Source organism: Triticum aestivum, chromosome 2B (assembly GCF_018294505.1).
Source record: "Triticum aestivum cultivar Chinese Spring chromosome 2B, IWGSC CS RefSeq v2.1, whole genome shotgun sequence".
Classification (NCBI taxonomy): domain Eukaryota; kingdom Viridiplantae; phylum Streptophyta; class Magnoliopsida; order Poales; family Poaceae; genus Triticum; species Triticum aestivum.
Window position 1 is genome coordinate 76,851,591 of NC_057798.1, and position 17,895 is coordinate 76,869,485.

Below are 17,895 nucleotides of genomic sequence, written 5' to 3' on the forward strand. Positions count from 1 at the left end.
CAATTTCAGTGCTTGCAGAGAATACCTTACTGAAAACCACTTGTCATTTCCTTCTGCTCCTCGTTGGGTTCGACACTCTTACTTATCAAAGGGACTATGATAGATCGCCTATACTTGTGGGTCATCAACGCCGAACAACACCGACGAGCCGGAGGAGTGGGAGGAGGAGCGGGAGGAGGAAGAAGAGGAGCCGGCCCTCCTCGGCATCCATTGGCCGCTCGCTCCGGTGGGGGACCGGGGCGACGGGGTACGTCAACGGCGGGTCGTTGCCGCCCTCGAGGTGCTGGAGGACGACGTGGAGAGTGCGGCCGGGGGCGCCCCACCACAGGCGGCAGCCCTCGTTGTTCTTGGTGCCCCGCACCACCGGTGCCCCGTTGGTGGAGGCTAGCCGCTACGCCTGCCGGCGCTGGAAATACGCCATCCACGCCTCGTGGTTGCCGGTGGCGTACTGCGGGAGGGCCCGCTGCTCCTCCATCAGCGACGCCCGCACGCGGTCGACCTCGTCGGTAAAGTAGTCGGCGCGCACGGTGACGTCGGGCAGCAGGGGAATGGGGACGCCACCGGCGCTGAGCTTACACTGCCCCGGCGCGCGCATGTCTGGAGGCGCCGGGGCGTTGGCCTCAAACAGCAGGTAGGCTTCCCACTCGTGCAAGAAGCAGCGGCCGCAGCCATTGGTCGTTGCCCCATCGCCGGGGAACCTCTAACCCATCATCACGGCTGGGAAAAGGGAGGAGAGGGGAGGAACAGCGGCGGCGGCGGCGCATGGGGAGAGAGCTCGGCGACGTGGAAAGAGCTCGGTGGTTGTGGGCAGGGTGCGGCCACAGGCAAGGGGGAGGCACTGCTTATATAGTGGTCGGGGGGTCGGCCTCGTGTGTACGCGTGCCGGGAGGTGGTGCGTCGCCGCGCCCGCACCGCCCATGAGGAATCAATGGAACGCTGACCAGCAGCAGCCTTGGCATTGATTCCCCGCGGGAAACCAAGGCGATGAGGACGACGAGGCGCGTGGGTCGCTGACTCGGCGGTCCCGCCATTCTTTCGTGCCAAAATCGATTGCCCCGGCGCCCCGGGGCGCCCCCTGGCACGCCGGGTTCGGCCTGGGTCCGCCGGCGCCAATTTCGGCCCAAACCGGCGAAAAACAAGCTCCTGGGGGCGCGACTGGGCCGATTTTTGGGTGCCGACACTAAAAAAATGCCTGGGGGCTGTTGGGGCCGCGGCTGGAGATGCTCTAAGAAAGCCCACTTTTGGTGTGAATGCTAAAGGCCAGATTTTTCCATACTTTGAAAAAAATTGAAATGGTCCAAAAATAAATTTGTCGTGATAGATAGAAAATCAAAACAAGATACTACTAAAAAATCACTATGGGTTCAAGCTAAAAAAGTTGCCATCATCTTTATAAGCAAAAATTTACCATTGTCAAAAAAGACCTTTTCTATGCAAATGGCAAAAAAAGAAAAAGTTCATGGCAATTTTCCATATATACCATGATGGCAAGAAATGTGGATTTATAATATGTATGCCATTTTTACTATATAAATGAAGATACAATATCTACGGATTAAAAATTGCCATCGTGTGCAGTACAAACAAAAAATGCACCATCTTTTGTTTAGTAGTAATTGCCATGTTTCATAAAGTAAATGTACCATAGTCTATAGAGGCAAAAATTCCCATGAACGGTTCAAAAGGCAAAATTTGTTGTGGATGTAAAGTATTTTTGCCATGGCAAAAAAAAATAGTCAAACTTGCCATGCTCCATAGAAGTAAATTTGCCATGAGTGACAAAAAGTAAATTTTCCATGTATGTTAAAAAAAATTTGTCATGTATGCTAAAGTAAATTTGGCATGTGCTTACAAGTAAAGTTGTCAACCTAAGAAAGGTAAAAATTGTCCAGGCATAATAAAGGTAAAATTTCAACCTGGCAAAAAGAGTTAAATTTGGCATGTATGTAATAGTAAATTTGCCAAGTATTTAAAGGTATAATTTCCATAGAAATGAAGGTAAAAATTTGCAATGAAGAAATCAAGTAAAAGTTGACATGGCAAAGTAGAAAAGTTAAAATTGCCATGCTCCATGAATTTTCCTTTATTTTAGCATGGCAAATAAAAGGTAAGTTTTGCAGTGACAAAAAAGGTAAATTCGACATGGCAAAAAAGAGTAAAAAAATGCATGGAAATTAAAGGAAAAAATTTGTCATGAATGTTAAAGTAAATTTGCCATGGCAAAATGAAAGAGAAATTTTTACATGCCGTGATAAAGGAAATTTGATATGGCAGAAAAAGAGTAAAAAAATGCATGGCAAAAGAAGCTTGAAATTGTCATTGCAATAAACTCAATTTTTTGCATGCTAGAAAGTAAAAATTGATATGTTGTTAAAATGTGAAATATTATGAAATGTCAAAACGCCATGGTGAAAATGCATATTAAATTTTCCATGTTATTTAAAAATTGCCATGGGTTGTAAAGTAAATTTGCAAAATGTAAGTAAGAAAAAAAGTAGCCATGTTCCATGTCAACACATTAAGGTTCACAAAACGCTGCCATGTGTTTAGACTTTGTTTTTATGTAAATAATATATTATAATGAGGCACAAGGCATATGGGGAATTTATTTCCCTATCAAAATGTAAGTACCTGTTTAGTAATTTTTGTCATGATACGAAAACACTAATTTTTCCATGATGTATCGACTAGATTTGCCATGTCTACATAGAAAGAAATAATTGTCATGTTGCAAAAAAAAAAATTGTCATGCTCACAGCAAAAATACGTGCAGAAAATTGCCATGGCAATTTTAGGGATTGTGGACTTTGGGTGAAAGTTGCCATCACAGGAAACAAAATCATAAGTATATACATGGACAAAAAAATGCGTGACTATGCCATGGCAAAAAAGAAGACTATATTGCCGGTGATTTACAGAATGTAAATAAGTCTATATTTGCCATGTTAGGGGGGGGGGGGGGGGCAGACAGAGATGGATCGACCTTTGGTGGGGAGACATGGTGAACGGGTTGACGGCCTCTCGCCTCCGATGAGGTCGATGGAATCTCGGCAGCGAGCATGTGGAGCTTGTCCTTCACCCTTCACGCGCGGAGGGAGGTGGTCGTAACAACAACCTTGAAGAGCCGCATCGCCGCCGCGCGCGCGCGGGGGGGGGGGCATGGCGCGTCGTCGGGGATAGCACGACACTCTGGACCTCCTTGTGCGGAGGGTCGCGTATTGGAGGAGAGCCCGGCCCCAACCGTTGAGGTTGTCATCGTCGCGGACGGCGATGATGTGAATGCTAACGACCTCTAGCTGTCCACCCATCCTTTGCTCTGTTGCCGAAGCAATGACCGGGTGAGTTCGCCTCCATGCCCGAGCTCCTGCGGGTGAGGATATCCCGAGCAATGCCCGCATCGACGAGCCTCCCCCTTCTTTCCGCCCAGCCGCCGTCGGTTAGCTGCCGCACAACGGGACGAGCATCCCCTTTTTCTCCGTCCAGCCGCCGCCAGTGAGCTGCCGCACAATGGGACGAGCCTCCCCTTTTTCCGTCCAGACGCCGCCAGTGAGCCGCCGCACATCCACTCTCTTCTCCCTCCATTCTTGTACCTTCTTTTACTAGAGTGCTAGCGGGGGGGGGGGGGGGGGGGAGGTAGAGGGTAGAAGGGATAAGGGGTGGAGACTGGCGTGTTGTTCGTTCGGTCGATTCATACGAAAAATGCAAACGAGCGAAAAAAGATGACGTGGCTGATCTCCCTGCTGTAAGATGCGTACCAGGAATCAAACGGCCGCGTTCGGGCTGAGATCCAAAAATACTAGTCGTTCAAGAGCTGTAGATTCAGAAGAGGAAATTAATGGATGGAGACGCGGGTCCGGGTGTGGTTTTGGGTAGGCCGGGGCTGATTTGAGAGTCTGCTTTGAAGTTGCGAATGATGATAATAAAAGTCTCATGTCCAATACAAGGGGTGCAACGGGTACACTAGATGCATGTTGAGATCGATACGGCGTGCAACAAATTGTCACATAACACAGACGCACAAATAGCAAACAAGCAACGATGGAATGGCGCGGGCTAATATCATCTTCGAAATCCGGTCTCGCTGCTGGGTAGGTATTTGCTAGCGTCACTAAAGAAAAGAGAAAAAGAAGAATCGGTGACGGGTGAGCCAGCCAGACAGCCAGCCACCCTCCCCTCCCCTCCTCCGCGCGCATAAACCCCCATCCCCACCCCTACCTAGGGGCCTCTCCCCCATTCCACGACTCCTCTGCCCCGCGCCGACGGCGAGCGCAAGCGGAGAAGGAGGGGCCGGCCGCCATGCCCTCGTTCATCGTGCCCATGCCCGGCGGGAGGGCGCTGGCCGCGGGCGCCGGCAGCAAGGCGGGCAAGGCGGCGCTCACCGGCGCCAGCTTCCTCGGCAACACTGCCGCCGCCTTGTTGACGATTGCTCCGGTGTAAGTTTCCGTTCCCGTCCTGCTCCCTCTCTCTCTCTCTCTCTCTCTCTCTCTCTCTCTCTCTCTCTCTCTCTATATATATATATATATATATATATATATATATATATATAGTTGGCGACTACGCGTGCGTGCGTATTTTCTTGGCTCGCTCCTTGCGCCGAACGCCGATGCGGCAGCATCACCGGCCGGCCGGATCTAGGAAAGGCAGGATCTTTTTCTTGCGCCGTCGTGCCGCGCGCGCCACCGCCGGCTGGATCTAGCTCGCTAGCTGCACGCCTACGTACGTCCCTTAGGCAAGGAGTGACCTTCTGTTCCTTGATGATTTTGGTGATTCCGCCATGCATGCATTGCATTGCATGCCAAGGCGTGGCATCTCCATGGCATCTGGGCGCGTGCGGGTGCATGCTCCCGGCCGGCGTAGAATACTGTGGTTGGCCTGACTCTGTTCGATGCGGCGGCCGGATCTTGCCTGTAGCTCCGAAAAAGGGGGCCCTTTTTTCAATTCCATGCCACACCGTCGGCCGGTCGACTCGCCGGAGTTGGATGGCATGCTCCCTGGCTGGCTGCACGGCGGTAGGCGCGCGTACCGCAAGCGGAAGCTGCATTGTCGTTTCTTGGTGATTGGCATCGACACAGCTGCAGGGCTTTCACCTTTCAGCAGATTGCAGAGTCTTGTTTTCTGAAACTAGCTAGCTAGTGCACTGCCGAATTCAGATGAGGGTGCCATATCTTTTTCTTTGGATATTGACAAACTGGCTACATGCATTCATGGTGATGGTGTGCCGATTGAGGGAGGGTGCAGAACCTGGTAAATATTGCAAGATGCATCATTCGTAATTAATTAGGTTGCAAATCATTCGTAAGAAACGAGAGGAAAAATCACACTAGGCTAGCTGTTTCATACATTAGGATTGAGGAGGCAGAATCAACTAGTGATTAATTACTGCCTGCATGTACCTGTAGGCTGTTTCATAGTCTTGGTGATTTCGTTTACTGTCTGTATAAGTGCATCAGAGGCTGCCTACCTAGTCTCCTGATTAATCACAAAATGATGCATCTTGCAATTAGGGGGAATATTGCAACCTGGTAAATTACATCATGAATACTACTTTCTCTGTTCACAAATATAAGATGTTCTAGACTGACCATACAAGTCTCTAAAACGTCTTATATTTATGAACAGAGGGAGTACTAATTTTCAGCATTATGGAAGCATATGGTCTGTAAAGACTTGAACTGCTTGATTAAGGGTGCCGGAAGCTGCAGGCTTTAATTTGTTGGTGTTTTGGTTTTTTGGTGGTTAGCATTGACACGGCACGGCTTTCAGATTGCAGAGTTTTCTTTTGTTTTCTGAAACTATCATGGTTTGCCGATTAAGGGTGCCCTGCCATCTTTTTCTTTGGATATTGAAAAACTACATGGTGTGCCGATTGAGGGAGGGTGTAGAATCAAGTAAACGCTCAAGTGAAACTGCATGCATGCATCAAAGCTGACAGAGTTTTGTCTTGTCAAACTAGAGGCGTCAGGTCGTGCTGTAGAATTATTTATTATAATAGCACTCAAGTCATCAATCTGATAAAAATTTGCAACCTGGTTCTGCTTTCTCTGCACTGCATTGCCTTCTTTTTGCTTGATACAACTACTACTTCCATGATGATGCAACTTCATTACTGATGCTGCCTGTAATATCACAGCCTGGTAAATTAGATCATGCATGGATAATTATTTGTAGGGATGAGTGCATTAATTCCCTAATGCTGTAATATATATGTCATGATTCCATATTGCAAACTCACTACTAACTGGTATAAACTCAAAGAGCAAGGATGTGGCCAACATGGATCCGCTCCTCGAGGTGTTGCTCGGGCTCGTCAACGCTTCCGCTTCGACTGGCTTTGGGTTCTTTTCCACTCCTTGGGATCTCTACACTGCGGTAAGAATAGAAACTATGTCCTCTCATCTAAGCAAGTATATTTTGTGTTTGTGATGGTTGTTGATTAGTTAGAAACTTTATTGCGTGACTTGTAGATACCAAACGCCATCGGAGTTGCGATCCTGCTGGTACAGTTGGTGGTGTACGTGATGCACTGCAACCCTCAGCCAGAGCCAGAGCCAGAGCCCGAGCCCGAGCCCGTCCACACCGTCGATGTGCCCAACTACGCGTTGGATCTCCATGCTTTGTTCGCATGCCCCGTGTAGGCGTAGACCATCAACCTTCATGAAAAACTTTCATACTGCTATGCAGCTAAACTTATTTATGAGCTCATGTTTGTTAGTATGAGATTATGGCACCATCAGTTTTGTAATATGTTAAGTACCGAATACTATGATTAGTCTCAAATTATTTCTAGAATATTATGATTCTTGAGTCTTAACATCATCAGTAGAAAATCAGAGGTCAATGTTACATCTTTCAAGACCAATGTCTAAACCATGTCTTTGTGGGTGAAACCGAGTAGAACTCACCTGGCACCAAAACAGTTTAGACAAAGAAAATTCTGAGTTCATGTTAACCTAGATTCATGAGAACTGGTCTTGGCATTCATGTATACATTTTGTACTTGTCTATCTCCACCAACACGACATGTTACATCTTGAATCCAGATCAGTATCAAAACATGAGCAGAAAGGTGCTTCCCATTGCATCCAGATCAATACCAACACTCAAACAAGAGTTCACACAACTTTCCAACTAAAATTGTCGACGATACAAATGCGTACAAACCCCTATCAAAGACTCCGAACGCTTTACAATTTACCAAAGGTGCTGCCTACTTTTCTGGTACAACAGCTGTGTATCCTTTTCTCGTCACGAAAAATAATCACAAGAACGGAATATTAACAATAAAGTTTGCATTGCTCGCCGACAGCAAGAACGTTGCTGCTAACAGGATGGCATATGGTAGAGCACGGCTGGCTCGCCATTTTGTTCCAATGGTTAAGAGGGCGACCGGGGACTGGCACAGCAGCCGAATCTGCAGCAATTTACACAAAAACAAAAATTCCTGGAACATCCACCGTACATCATCCCGAGCTCCGCATTTGGCGGTGAATTTGGAGTATCCAGTCCATGTAACTGCTTGTTCCTGTCATCTGATCCTCGACGAGGTTGGACAGAAGTAGGAAACCTTCTCTTGGCTGCTCGCCTTGCCGTACCACACGGGGCAGCTGGTAACATGAAGAATCCCTCTCCCTTAGGGCTCTTAGTACTGCCATGAAGTTTCTTGAGTGATTGTTGTCACATTCTCTCAACTGAATCTGCAAGATACCCCATGTCAGCAAGAAGCACAAATCGAAAGAGAAGCTGTATTACATGCTAACAGTAAGCCTTTTATAGATTCTGATCCCAGCATCAGAGGTATTTTTAAGAACTTACTAAAAAAAAGGAGAAATGACATGATACACTGTTAATTTATTTGAATTTTGTTTAAGAAAGTCAAAAAAATTGAAGGACGGAAAGAGTAATGAAGTATAAGCCCCAAGGTCAGGACTATATTATTTACCAAAGAGTAAAGAAGGGTACCTTTGATAGATCAGGGAAGTTTGAGAGGCTGACTCCAAGAATGTCGTTCATGAGCTCAGGTTGGAGCATCCTACCCAACCATACTAGGAAGGTGAAGCCATCATCAAGAAGATATAAACCAGCAGTGTCTAGGCACTGCAAGGTTAATGGCAACCGCTTCAGGGCCCCATCAATCATATCTGGTTCCTGAAAATCATGACATTTATTCCAGTTAGAAAAGACAATGTGTAGACTAGATTAAACGAAATGTTAAACTTCGAATACCAATAAAATCAGCTCAGTTTCAATTAATGCTTACTATGACTTTCGGCTCTGCAAACTATAATAGAAACTTAATTTTCAAGCAGGAATCAGTAAATGGGTTGAGGTAATACCGAACTAACTAAGCAGACTAATGAGTTTAACTTCTTATACTGGTTCTGCCCATTTTAACTACAAATGTGGCTAAATTGAAGGAAAAAAACCTTGTATCAAACATACTGAATAAAAACAGCTATATGTTATGTATTTATTTTGCTTAATGACAAGCCTGATCTGGCTGCAAGTTGCAAGAATGAACTATTAAAGGCCAAGTAATTGATCAGACTAACTGATTCTTTCCATCACAAAAAATAAAACTGAAGTTATTTTTATTCTAACTTGCATAATTTGGAAGTAACAAGTCTACAAGCGGCACTGGATAAAAGGTACTTAATCAGTTCAGTAGCAAGGAAATACGGCATACCACTGCCAATACTTCATCAAGCCTGTACAGAGATGGATAAATAAAATTGAGCAGCCTTCTTGCAGGCAGTATCATCATACTGAAACCAGCGGCACAATGTTCATCAAGAGAGACGTCAGCATAACCACCACACAGAGCAAGGGATTTGCATAGAGCCAGGATGTATAATGGCAAGTATCTTAATGATTCTGGATATATCAGTCTCCCTCCTATCCGATGTTGTACAATATACAGATTCCGGTATTCCTTCAGACTTTTCACAAGCTTTAACTGTAATTGTTGTCGAACACTGTCTAGCTTATCAGACAGTGAGTTTTCAACAGCTGCAGGATAGCGATAATTAGTAAGCTATAAAGTGATCACAGTCATGTATATTGACATTTATGAAGGGGATAACATCGATCTAGTACTAACCGATTCTAGCCAACACTGACACAATGGCACCAGTATCTGCTTGATGATACATTTCACCAAGATCTGTGACCACAGGTGCAGCAGCTGTATCCACCCTGATACATCATTCACCAGAAGATGATGTATATCTGATGGTTGTTAAGGACACAAGAATCACACTTTTAAATAATATTGTACAAATAAAAGCCCAATGGCAGAAGGCAACATCCAACATATATGCAGGAGGTGCTTTGATAAGAAAAAATAAGCAACTTGGATCTCTCCCAGTTCTACTCTACTGACAAACCCTATTCATGGATCTAGCTATCACCAAACTAAGATCAAAGGAAACCTTGAGAGAGGTGCTCCTTTGACATTTTCTAAGTTATCGTTTGTAATGTACTAGTGTCAACTTTCTCACTGACATGAAGAGATGGAGACCAGTGCATAAGCAACTTCACAGGAAAGGATACAGCAACGCCACTTGAAAGTATACACAGTCTGCGTGGTCATTAGGGTCTCCTCTAGAGACAGTTACACCGCAAAAGCTTCATTACAGTCAACAGCTGGAAGAGCTAACAAATCTGTTGACAGGCATGAAATGACCATGATATGTTGTGAAACGCACCCTGGAAAGTATTATGTCATGAGAGTTAGGTTGGATAAACTAACAAGGCAAGGAAATATTTAGGAAGATAAGATAATATATGCAGCTGTGGATAAAAATCTAGAACCTTTTCCACATCTGATACGCATGACAGATTCTGAGGCAGTCTCCCGATTAAGCTCATGTTTAAGTTTCTCCCCGTGTTTAGTTGCCTTGAAGGGTGGATAATGGTACACCTGACCACAGTATCTTTCGTCAAGAGAACCTACATATTAATACATATCACAGTAAGGAAGAGCAAAGAAAATATGTCCACTGCAACCTGATTTTTCATGAACTCGGCAGCCATCTGTCTATAGAAGGGATCTTCTGGTATCCTCAGAATATGCTCCTTGTCTGTACCATATGCGCCGACATCATCTCATCGAAGTCTTAATCAGCCAATACCAAGAGATTCTACATTTATGTTGTCCTGAAGCATGTTTCGGCAAGCTATCAAGAAAGGACTCGACAACATGTCTAAAATCGACCAAATTTACCAAGAGATCGTCAGGCAATGGCAAGAACACATCGTGCAAATCGGCAACCACCATCATTTGAGGTTGACTCAAAGAAAACTGATACAAGCAAAGAATACAAGTTCCGTAAGTACCTCATTAAATGAAGTTTCGTATGTTAAAGCAGTGATTTTGCAAAGCAAAAGCAATCTCAGACAGAAAGTAATACCTAAGAGCAGCTGTAGGAAATACCTTAAAGTTGTGGAAGTGTAATGTGCTGCCAAAGGTTAAGAATTCAATTTTTGTTCGTGGAAAGCCTAGAAGATCATCAAGGCATGATTTGATGGTCTTTGCAACTACCTGGAAGAAAGCGCATGAAAAAATAATTTGAATATTAGCAACGAAAATATTTTTTGTAAGAAAAAAGAACACGCTGAATCCTAAAGCCCTAATCTGCATCATCAATGATACCAAAAGATGATGACCCTCAGAAAGAAGAAAATTTTCGAAAAAAGGAAATGTATAACATACCTCGAGCAGCTCACTTCATACTGCAGATACTGTAGAACATACCCCCAGAAGTCAGAAGGCAGCATTGGTGGCCAAACCATATATTCAGTAGGAGCAACAAACTCCACTGTGCCCTTAGAAAGTTCTGGCCTTTGATCTGTATCAAATCCTCTGCCACTAGCATCAAGAGCACAAAAGTGTAAGCTAGGATGACACACAACAGAGAGGGCATATACAATAATATTTCTTTGACTCCTCAAATACCTCATTGTGAAACACAGAAAGTAACAAGCATTTCTTCGACTACTTTTTTCTTGCCGATCAACAACAGTATTGTATACAAATGAGGATGGCCGCATTAATGCTTTTTTCTAATGCGCATATTTATTTCAGTTATTGAATAGGATATGCGAAATGTGGTTAAAAGCTAAAATGGATATATTAGAAAAGGTTGATTCAACAGCAGCATGCCCTGCATAACAGGTCCTCTTTCAAGACCTCGGTATAGCCACAATCTTAAATAAATCTGATAGCACTTTCCAGAGAAATATTTAGCACGATGGTCAATGACTGATGTCTCAAATCTCAAGATAAATGCATAGCAACAAGTATTTAACCGAACTTAATTTCCCCATAATCTTTAATCATTTCCGACCTTTTTTCACTTGAATATTAAAAAAAAATCTTGCATTAAAAGATGGTAGGAATAACCTTCTGGAGAGCACCAATAAAAAAAAAGTGGCACTAAGTATATTATATAGATGTCATAATAAAACAGCTAAAGAAAGCTATATATCTCCTTAACATTTTCAAAGCTTTTCAGGAATCAAGACAAAACATCTTTTGGCACTCTGGTATGTCCAGTGATGCTTTATCATTTTGCAACAGTGATAAGCCGATGATAAATGGCTATCTTTACTCCGGTTACAGTTCACTCGTAGCGTAAACAGTTGCACAGAAATTTTGATCCTTCTATGAATTGAAAACACCACGCCACCACAACAGTATATCATGCTAGAAGGGTTCTAACACTATTTTGCAAACATTATAGTAAGGGATCTTAAGGATGAACAATTAAACGGTGTCGGGATCGAAAAATCTTAGTAAGCAGTTCTGGCTTTAGTCAAGCAGGCGGAAATTGGGAAACAACACATGTGGCCACATAACTAGCTGTCCAAGCTACAGGTTTTATTACATGATGTGATGGATGGCAGAAACATTGGTTATCAATCATTCGATAAACACCGAATATTTACAAGTCCCAAGTTAAAAGTTACCATCATTGAGCAATGTGCAAAGATTGCAGCGCCATTTCCTTCCAGCATCAGCAAATGTTGCATAAGGGTAATATATATGTCCTGCATCTTCGACAGCGGATTACACCAGCCGACCCAAAGTTGACAAGTGGCACTTCCTCCTAAGCATCAAGAAACAAAAATGTGAAAATGATCCGGTGCTTTGGATAAAGAAAATGATAAAGTAGAGTTCGTTACCCCAACAGTAGTGTGGCTTGTTGGCCGGAACTAACTCGGGTGGCAATTCAGTAGCAGGCTCCTCATCACCATCTAATGGACGTGGCAGACCTTCTATATCATCAAGCGATCCAGGCTCAGAAACTAACTGGCAGAGACTGGAAGTCCTCCACCAAGCTCTGGACTCTGGAGTGTGCCCATCGAATCGAAGGCCCTGTAATGGGATATGCAGCTGGTTACTATAGGAGAAAGGTGTCCCCATGGGTCATGGGAGACAGTGGCATGGGGCTGTTGAAACGCTGGCATGCCAGAGTGCAGCAGGCATAGCGCTCCCCGTGGGAGATTGTGGCTGCGTCCCTGCGGGAGGAGCTGAAGGCGGAGAGCGAATAGGCCGACGGCGTGCAGCCCCAGGGGGAGCAGCCGCCTGAAGGGCCGACGCGCCCAGCTGCTGCGGCGGAGGGCCGGCCGCGCCACCGGGGCGCACGAGAAGATTAGCGGGCGCAACGGGCGATTACGCGGCGGTCAGCAGCGGAGCGGAGGCCCGGCGGCCTCACATTCTCCATGGACGGCACCTGCGGAATCCAAGAAAATAATCATCAGGTTATTAATCTAATATATCCGCGCGCCGGGGGTTTCTCGATAGGATCCCACACCGACGCCGCTGGATCCGGCTGGAGCCGAGGGAGTCTGGGACGCCACTAGCACGTACCGAGATTGGAGCGGCGGCGGCGGCGCTCCGGCCCGGGGGATGACGTGGCGAGGCTGGCATTTGGAGACGATAGAGGAGATGGAGAAGAAGAATAGTGGCTGCAACTACTGCAGGGTGGGCCCCGTCTGTCTCTCCCTTCTCTGCCCGGGCTCCCATGCTCCCTCGGCTCGGCTATAATTTCAGGGGCTTCTTGGAGCCGTTGGATATCAGATCCGATGGCTCCCGGGAGTTCTTGAACATTTTGCAACAATACAACCCTTTAACAGTCGCTACTATGGCGCTTCCTCACGATGTCCATGTCATCACATGTACGACAAAAAATCATCAGATCGACCTGGCGAATGCTTGGGCAGGAGCGCCTCGGTGTGGTCTTTTTCATTGGCCCATCTGTCACACGCAAGATAACACCTCCCCCAGGAGGATTTGCCTTCCCCACGAAGGAAAACCTCATCCCTTCCCTCGCCACAACCATACCCCCCGTTCTCCGCCGCCTCCAGGGTAAAGCAATGCGGCGACTCTCCCCGAGCTGCACGTTGTCTAAGTGAAAGCCAGATCTCGGGCCCGACGCCTCCGCTCGCCGTTTCCCACGCCTCCGCATCTGAGTCGCGCGCGGTGGCGGTGATAGGAAGGTGCGGCACTGCCCCTCCCCATGACCCCGTCGGCAAGAGCTAGAAGGCGTGCGGCGCCATGCGCTCTCGTCGCGAGGAAGCCGCAGTAGGACGACCCGAAGGGACTACGAGCTCATCCCCACCGCCTGCGGCGAGACGCTCTTCACGCAGTCCTGGTGGCCGCACGCCTCCTCCTCCTCCTCCTCCTCCGTCAAGCCCAGGGAGGAATTCAACAAATCGCAAAATTTGTCCTTTCTTCAGCCCGGGTGTCCTCTGTTGTTGTGGTGCTGCATGCTCTGTCCTTGGTTGGTGATGCAGGGTGCTTGTTTTTGTCATGCACGGATTGAACGAGCACAGGTGAGAATTTGGTTCCCTTCCTTCTCTGCTTCGTAGAAAAATTACAGTAACTTGTGTGGCCGGTAGCTGATGGTTTGGTACCTTGTATTGATTTGGCAGTGGGAGGTATGATCATCTGGCGTAACGGTTGAACGCCATGGATGTCAAGGTTTATGGCATGGACTGGACTGGTGAGTTTCTCTTTCATTTTTCCTCTGTTCTCATTTGATTTTGGTTACATGATGCTTAGTGTACGTTAGTGCTTAACATTGCTTGACGGAAAATATTCAAGGTAATTTATTTTCTGAATTGCGAATAAAAGAGACCAAGGATGTCGAACTCTCATCTAAGTTTCCCCCAGACTGTAAACACTTAAGGGATTGGATGAGTGGTCCATACTCTGTTTTTTGTCCATCTAAGGATTTGTATTACTATGCAAAGCATAAAAATGTCGGCTAATTTTTGCCGTCGGTAGTTAAGCATAGTTCTTTGTTTTGTGTTGGACAATCAAGTTGTTAACTTAAATTTGAGACTAACCATGCGGATGTTGGACAATCAAGTTGTTAACTTAAATTTGAGACTAACCATGCGGATTTTATTGACTCTGAAGATCAATAAAATTTTCTAATGACGTGCAACCAATATGTCGGTGAAACTGGGGCAATATTTTCATTGTTGTATACTATTGTTACACATATGATTTCATAGTTTGGCAAGTATCACAGAATTTGTGGTTGAGTACTTATATCCAAAATCATCGTGTTAGCACTGAAGTTACTTTATGTATTGTTATTGAGTTGCCTTAATGTTTCCCGTGCTATCAAGATCCATCTATGTTCTATTTTTTATAACCATCCAAAATCGCTAAAGCTGGCAGTCCAAACAAATTGTGACATGTCATGTTTGATCAAATTTATATCGTTATTCTGATTACACATTTGTGGTGATAATCGTAGTGGAGTAAAAACACATTTTTCAGTTGGATGTTTCCATACTGGTTTTACATTATTCACATGCCAATCCATGTGTTTTCTGTTTTAATAGTGTCATTATGATAGATGAAGCTCATGAAAGATCCATTTCAACCGACATCTTGCTGGGACTCCTAAAACAGGTTCGCAATTTTAAATGTGCAAGTCTGGTTTCTCTTCAAGTCATTTGTGAATAATGTTTAGTTTCCCGCATGGCATGTTTCTTTTCATCAATCGATCAGATTCAACACTGTTGGCCAGAGTTGCGCCTAATTCATACTGATGTTAAGGATGAATCTTTGTTTTCTAATAGGTCAGACTGGATTCTATGGAGTAAATAGCATAAAGCTACTAGTTTACAGGTTAGGGTTCCAAAAAACTACCACTTTTTAATTTTCTCAGAAAGCTACCAAACGCGCGGTCCGCTGTTTCAAAAAACCCAAACCCACGGTGACTAGCGATTTAACCGTTTTTCTAACGGCCTGGGCCCATCTGTCAGCCCACGTGGCCACGCGCGCTCACGGCGCGGCAGTTCACGACCGTTAGCCGAGCGGCCCGGTCGAAAGTGGGGTAAATATACCCGCTCGGTCGGTCGGGATCACACACTCGCTCACTCTCTCGTTGCTCACTCACTCCCCTGCTCTCACTCCCCTGCTCCAGTACGAGCTCGCCGCCGCGCGCCGTCTTCGAGGCCGGTGGCCGTCGACCTCCTTGCCGCAATGCCTTCCTGGAACGACAAGGAAACCAGCTCGGAGGAGGAGTGCGAGGTTGTCAGCATGGACATGGGACTTATGGTAAGTTCTTTGCCACCTAGGGTTAGGGTTAGGGTTAGGTGCTAGTAGCTTAGGCTACAGCCATGGATGTTGCTTAGTGTAGTGTTGTTGTTGTGTGTGTGATACTGTTCTTGATTAGTGAGGGTGCGGTTTGATTGTAGGATTTAGGTAACCTAGGGTTCATCTCTGTACAGTGTTAGGGTTCATGCTGATTTGGGGATTTAATGAACAGTGCAAGTTGATTCTGGTATTGAGTGCAGATTGAAACCAGTTTTTGTTGGTTATTATGGTTGCAGGAGGAACCAGACACCACTGTGGAGCCCCTTTTCTGTGGCCAACTTGAGCTTGCTCATCCCAAGTGCATTCTGCACCAACTGAGGCCTATTAAGCGTGTTGCTTTTGAAGGGCCTGTAACAGGGAGGCGTTTCTATGGCTGCCCAGTCCAGGTTAGATGCCAATTAAGTTTTTTGCTATGGATGTTCAGTGATGTTTGATATGATGCAGCAGTTTGTTTGATATGACAGACACATATGTATTTTTGCCACTTTGGAAACTTACTAATGGCATTGTAATAACTTTTCACATTTACAAATGCAGGAAAATGGTGTGAATTGTGGTGTTGTAGAGTGGGTTGATGGGCCTTGGCCAACTGTTCTTCAGAGATGTTTGTGCAAGCTATGGGAGATGTTCCATGAGCAGAACTTTGGAAGGGTACAGGACAAGGAGAAGTTTGAGCAGGAGTTGGCCAGGCTTAAGAGTGAACATGAAAGGGAGTTGGCCAAGCTGAGGACTGAAAATGACAAGCTTTGCATTGAGTACACCAAGCTTGTTGATGATGTATCCAAGATGTTTGATTGGCAGGATGGTAGGGTGGACAAGAAACAAGTGGAGGAGGAAGAACTTGAGAAGAAGAAGAAGGAGCTAGAGGAGAAAGCCATGTTGGAGGTGCAGATGGAAAAGCTCAAACTTGCAAAAGAGCAGAGGTGCATTTTGCAGAGCCAAGCTGATATCATCAAGAACACTAGGAAGGCTATGAAGGATGTTGAAGTTGACAGAGATGTTCTTAAGAAGGAGAAGGCAAAGCTTGAGCTTGTTGTTGCTGAGCTGCTGAATGAAGGGTATGGCAGCAAGGAGAAGTTAGAGCAAATCAAGGCCATCCTTGAGTCTTGAACTTGCTGTGATATGTTGGTGAAGTAAGTACATCCAAAGGCCTTTATATAAGGATGTGGCCTGGTATGATTTCAAGTAATTATGGGTGTACATTTTGGGGGAATGTGAAGTTTAACCTAGTGTGTAAGAGCCTTATTTCCTATGTTGTTAAGTTGTAATGGATCACCTATGGTATTAAGTGTTGTAATGGATCTCCTATGCTATTAAGTAGTGGAAATGGATCTCCTATGCTATTAAGTGTTCAACTTGATCTTATATCTTTTATATGTTATTTGTTATCCTTCATATATTATTTCTGTGGGTAATTGGGCTTAGTGGACCACTACTCTCTGACCAAATGCAACCCTAGGCCTACTAACCCCAATCCCCCATCCATCTCTCAATATAAACCCCTCCCCACCCCCACCCTTTCCCAGTGACTCCACCAGCCGCCACCCAAAAGAAACCTTACAGATGGATCCTGACATGGGAGATGTCACAGAGGAAGAGGGGGAGGCTGTGGAGGTACGGACAGCAGCAGCAGCACGAAGGAGGAGGAGGAGGCGCAGGCAGAGGGCACTAGAGGCGGCCCAGGATGAGCAGCAAGAGGAGTTCAACCGCCGACTCTCCAACAAGGTACTGGAGAAGTGCAATGATGAAGAACTAGAGCTGGTTTTCACTGGTGGCAGGGGAAGGTCATTCATCCAGATCATTAGGTGGGCAAGGATGAGGGCAGTCATGGCTCCTCATCCAGCAACTAGGACCAAGTGGGTCCGTTTCTTTGAGCGCTATGACTGATATGTCAATCTAGCTATCTATCTTGCTATCTATCTTTCTATCTATAAGTCAATTTGAGAGAGACTTGTAGTAGTATTTGTGAGATTTGGATGTAATCTATGAGACTATCTATCTATCTATCTATGAGATTTGGATGTTTCTATCTGTAAGGTGTATATCAAGTGTTGAATCCACATATAGATAAAAGTTGCAGATGAATTGAAGTTGCAAACAAGTGCAGAATCCACATATAGTACCATATTACAAACCAAATCAAAGAGTGCAGGATCAAGAACTTAGTGAGGCAATGTTATTACAAACCAAATCAAACAGTATCAAGCACTTGGAGTTCAACAACTTCAGCTAGTTGCCACTTGCATAAAAGTAATCTTTCAGCCTATTAGATGGCT

At 45.4% G+C, this 17,895-nt stretch overlaps 1 protein-coding gene and 1 pseudogene across 1 annotated transcript; one reads left to right on the plus strand and one right to left on the minus strand.

Annotated features, from left to right (window-relative positions):
• Positions 1–7,055: 7,055 nt before the first annotated feature.
• On the minus strand, positions 7,056–13,020 carry LOC123043579 (protein transport protein Sec24-like At3g07100; annotated as a pseudogene).
• Positions 13,021–15,385: 2,365 nt separating this feature from the next.
• On the plus strand, positions 15,386–16,920 carry LOC123040533 (uncharacterized). The gene is made up of 3 exons (XM_044463348.1): positions 15,386–15,580; positions 15,856–16,005; positions 16,157–16,920. Exons 1-3 carry the CDS (start codon positions 15,506–15,508, stop codon positions 16,727–16,729), a joined length of 798 nt encoding a protein of 265 aa, XP_044319283.1. The 5' UTR covers positions 15,386–15,505; the 3' UTR covers positions 16,730–16,920.
• Positions 16,921–17,895: the final 975 nt, after the last annotated feature.

What these genes read in the sequence shown, in the direction of transcription:
- LOC123040533 (XM_044463348.1), top strand. Translation starts at nt 15,506, where the DNA reads ATGCCTTCCTGGAACGACAAGGAAACCAGCTCGGAGGAGGAGTGCGAG. An exon ending in GCATGGACATGGGACTTATG is followed by an intron (nt 15,581 to 15,855) that starts GTAAGTTCTTTG and finishes TTATGGTTGCAG; the next exon opens with GAGGAACCAGACACCACTGT. An exon ending in TCTATGGCTGCCCAGTCCAG is followed by an intron (nt 16,006 to 16,156) that starts GTTAGATGCCAA and finishes TTACAAATGCAG; the next exon opens with GAAAATGGTGTGAATTGTGG.